At 27.6% G+C, this 4,615-nt stretch overlaps 1 protein-coding gene across 1 annotated transcript; it reads right to left on the reverse strand.

Annotated features, from left to right (window-relative positions):
* Window positions 1–299: 299 nt before the first annotated feature.
* On the reverse strand, window positions 300–1,537 carry LOC120157003 (60S acidic ribosomal protein P2-1-like). The gene is made up of 3 exons (XM_039168268.1): window positions 1,382–1,537; window positions 634–863; window positions 300–542 (listed from the first exon to the last, which is right to left on the reverse strand). The coding sequence occupies exons 1-3, from the start codon at window positions 1,467–1,469 to the stop codon at window positions 516–518; spliced, it is 345 nt and encodes a 114-aa protein (XP_039024199.1). The 5' UTR covers window positions 1,470–1,537; the 3' UTR covers window positions 300–515.
* Window positions 1,538–4,615: the final 3,078 nt, after the last annotated feature.

The following is a 4,615-nucleotide window of genomic DNA, read 5'->3' on the forward strand; positions in this document are numbered from 1 at the left end:
AATTTAATATATGTATTCCCATAATTATTATTTTTATTTTAAAGAAATTTTAATATGAAACCTACATGTTAACTCGCGAGTACATTTAAATTAGTCCATTAATCTAACCAAGATTAGAAATAATTCTAGTTAATATTACAAATATAGATAATTAAATGTTTTACCATATAAAATTTATTTAACGTTACAATTTAAAATTTAAATTATAAAAACAAATAAGTGGAAATGAGTGTTGAAAAAACTTTAAAAGAAACTGTATTGAACACGTACTATCTGAACTTAACATTCAAACCCAACCTATAAAACATATAGATCATAACTTGCTTTAATCCAAAAATTCAAAATTTCAACTGAATTGTTAGTTTTCTTAAACTACATTTTCCAAAGAAAACTCAAACTTAAAAGATCAGAGAACAATGTCCAACTACAGAGGTCACAAACACACCAAACAATATACCGCTTAAAATTGAAGTAACAGCTGCATAAGAGAAGCCTTGATATTTTGCATTACTTGCTTAATCAAAGAGACTGAAACCCATATCCTGAACCAAAAAGGGAATTATGTCAGTAAAGAACACATGAATAAAGAAGTCAAATAAGTAGTAGTAAATTTGTGTGTAAAATAATCATTACATCATCCGACTCTTCCTTCTCTTCGACCTTCTCCTCTTTCTTGGCCTCAGCGGCCGGTGCAGCACTGCCACCACCGCCACCAGATGTAGGAGCAGCAACGGCAGCACCACCACCACCTGAAGGAACTGAAGCCAACTTCTCCCTTCCAGATGCAATTAGTTCGGTGATATCTTTGCCTTTGACTTGGGACAATAACAACTCTATCCTATCATCATCAGCCTCAGCTCCAACTACAAAATACATAATAAAAATTTATGTCATTCCTACCTAAATGCTAGTTGGCATTTCAGAATTTGGATTCTCAAGTAAAAGAAGTATAAAATTACATAACACAACGCTTGTTAAATCATTATTTGAATTCAAATTTCAAGTTTTTATACCTTTGATGTGTATAATCATATTGAATCATACCAAACTTATATGCATTTTACTCTTACAATTCATAGCAAATGACAAATCAAAATCCAATTTCAAGATTCATGTTTCAAAATAATTCTACTAGATTTTAGTTCCGCTTTCTTAATTTTCGTTACAGTTTTAATACTTCCCTTGTACTATTAGGCTATTATTTACCATTTGCAATTGCAGATTTGACTAAATTCAATAAAAATCCTACGAACACGTAAGAACAACAAATTAACAAATCATAGCTGAATTAAACATAGATAAACGGAGTGAATATCCTTGGATTAAAGATAAGAGTTAAAAAATATAGTAAATCGAGATAACAAGAGAGTGAGAAAAATACCAGATCCGAGAATATCCTTCAGATCAGCGGCAGAAGGGCTAAGGTTCCCTCCCAATACGGCAAGCAAATAGGCAGCTATCACCTTCATTCTCAACTCGTCCAAGAAAACCTTAGAGCCAGAAGGGAAAATGAGCCGCTGGTAAAGAACGCTAGGGTTTTCAGATAAAAAAAATGAAGATATATGCTGCTGGCGATTTCCCCAAAAATTACCCTACACCTATATATTTCTATGTTAAGTACCGTTCAGGTTATATTTCTAATTTAACACTTTTGTAGAAAGACGCATTTTTGCATCGTACTTTACGTCACGTGGGGTAAGGCGTGTCCTGCAACGTACCTTATTAAACGTGTAAAAAACTTGAGTGTTAATTTTGTAAATATTTTTAAAGTGATGTCTAATATGTAATTAATTTCTGTTAGGGTAATATTTATGTAAAAATACCAATTTTATCTATTTATTTTTTTGTTATATTATTTTTAACAATAATTAATAATGTTTATTTACTTTTAAAATTAATTGTTTAAAAATATTAAAATAAACTTTTAATTACAATTGAGAGATCAAACGAATTATTATTCACTTTTTAAAATAAATAAATTAATATACAATAAAAATGAGTTAAAAATAAATAAAATTCAATAAAATATAATGTAAAGCTAAAAATATCATCTCTTTATTTAAAATATTTTTTCTAATATTAATTTTAAAAAATATAAAATATAAAATAAATATTAAATTTTAATTTTATTAAAAATAAATAAATATTATTAATCGTTGTTAAAAAATAATAATTAATGACGAGACTAAACAGTTTTTGTGAAGATTGAGCATAAAATATCAACTCTTTGATCGGATGTTTATTCGTGGTACAATTAAGTTGATATTTAGACATCAATTAGACAATTTTATGTTACTGACTTTGTACGATCGAATTTTCATTCGATTCGTGTAGCTTTCCACACCACGACTGTTTAACAATTATAAACTTGACTAAAATAAACTTTTAATTACAATTGAGGGATTAAATGAATTATTATTCATTAATTATTATTTTTTTAAAACAATTAATAATGTTTATTCATTTTTAATAAAATTAAAATTTAATATTTATTTAATATTTTTTAAAATTAATATTAGAAAGAATATTTTAAATAAAGAGGTGATATTTTTTAGCTTTGTATTATATTTTTATTGAATTTTATTCATTTTTAATTCATTTTTATTTATTTTTTAAAAATGAATAATAATTAATTTGACATTTCAATTGTAATTAAAAGTTTATTTTAATATTTTTAAACAATTGATTTTAAAAGTCAATAAATATTATTAACTGTTGTTAAAAATAATATCACAAAAAAATAGATAAAGTTGGTGTTTTTACTCATATATCACTCTAACAAAAATTAATTACATATTAGGCATCAATTTAAAAATATTTACAAAATTAACACCTAGATTTTTTACATGTTTAACCAAACGCGCTCAGGGGCGCTTTTCTGCCAAGGGTGTTAAATCGGAAAATATAGCCTGAACGGTGCCAGATAAATATATAGGTGTAGGGTGATTTTTGGGGAAAATCGTTGATGATAGGGCTTTTTTTTGGGTAAACTACAACATTAACCAATTAACTATTTTCTCACTCTTATTTTAATTATTAAAGTTTAAATTTTTAAATTTATTTTTGTTTTAGTTACTTTAAATTATTTTATTAATATTTTTCTATGACGTAGGATTTATTATTATTATTATTGTCATGTAAGATTAAAATACAAATAAATAAAATTAAAACCCTTAAATCATACTCACTAAACCTTTACACTCGAAACTCAAACTCCAAAATCAAACCTTGAAAATTTAAACTCAAACCATAAATCTTAAATTACAACCCTATCTCACTCTCATCCTCGTTGACAACACCTCTTATATATTGCACCTCATTGGAATGCATAGTTTATCATGTTGGCTAGACATTGCCAACGACGTTGAACTTGCCAATCTCATCTTCGAAACTCAACAACAAGTTCTTGTTTGAGTCTGCCACCATTATTCGGGTTATTTTTTTTAAACATTAGTTTCGTTTGATGGTTAGTTTATTTTAACTTGGTCCTCAAGTCCGATTAAAGTTAAAGTCGCGAGAGGGGAGATACAACATAAATGTGTTATCGTCGAGGGTGAGATTAGGGTAAAAGGTTGTATTTGAGATTTAGGATTTAAATATAAGATTTAAGGTTTAATTATGAGGTTTATTGTTTGAGTATAGAGTTTATGGATATAATTTGGAGTCTTGATTTTATTTATTTTAATTTTAATTATATGTGGTAAATAATAATAAAAAAGTCACATTATAAAATATATTAAAAAACAAGTCAAAATAATTAAAATATGAGCAATTTTGAAATAAAATAACTAAATTAAAAAAATTAATTTAATTGTTCAAAATAAGAGTGAGGAAATAGTTGAGTGGTTAATTTACCCTTTTTGTTTTTGTCGATGGCTGTCTAATTTAAATCTTAGACATTCATTTTAATTCAGTGCATATTAAGGAAAGAGAAAATAACATCAGTGACCGAAAATCCCTTATAATATATGATTTTGACCAATTTTTTTTCGATTTGCCAAAATGACCAACAAAATCGCAATGCGATCTATAAATCGCAACACGATCTCCAGTATCGCAAATCAGTTTACAGATTCGCAACGCGATTTTGACTATCGCAACGCGATTCTGACTATTGCAACACTGAATTTCAATTTCGCAACAGGTTTTAGTTTCACAACACAAATGTTTTGGGTATATAACTACGCAGTAGCAGCAACTCATAACCTAAATTCCTAAATCGTAACTCATTCCATCTCCATCTATCACTCTCTCCGGCGACATCCGTTCCTATATCCAACGACATCCTTTCCCATCCGGCAATAGGTTTTAGTTTCGCAACTCGTTTGTTTAGTAAATTAATTTACAATAATGAAATCATCTAATGTTGATCATGTTTGAATAGATTTGTATTTTGAAGGGTCATGGGAGAATGTTCATGGTGTTTTACAATATATGCCTTTACCCATGAATTTTCAACTAAAACTCTCATTAAAAAAGTTAACTTATGAAACTCTAATGTTACGTGTTGCAAATAAATTGAATTTAGAGCCCCTAAGTGGATTTAGGCTATCTTATCAGAGAAAATGTTAAGTTTATTTGTTAACCGACAATGAAGATGTTGAACGATTCATTG

This window comes from Hibiscus syriacus, unplaced genomic scaffold (genome assembly GCF_006381635.1).
Source record: "Hibiscus syriacus cultivar Baekdansim isolate YM2019G1 unplaced genomic scaffold, ASM638163v2 tig00111238_pilon, whole genome shotgun sequence".
Classification (NCBI taxonomy): Eukaryota; Viridiplantae; Streptophyta; class Magnoliopsida; order Malvales; family Malvaceae; genus Hibiscus; species Hibiscus syriacus.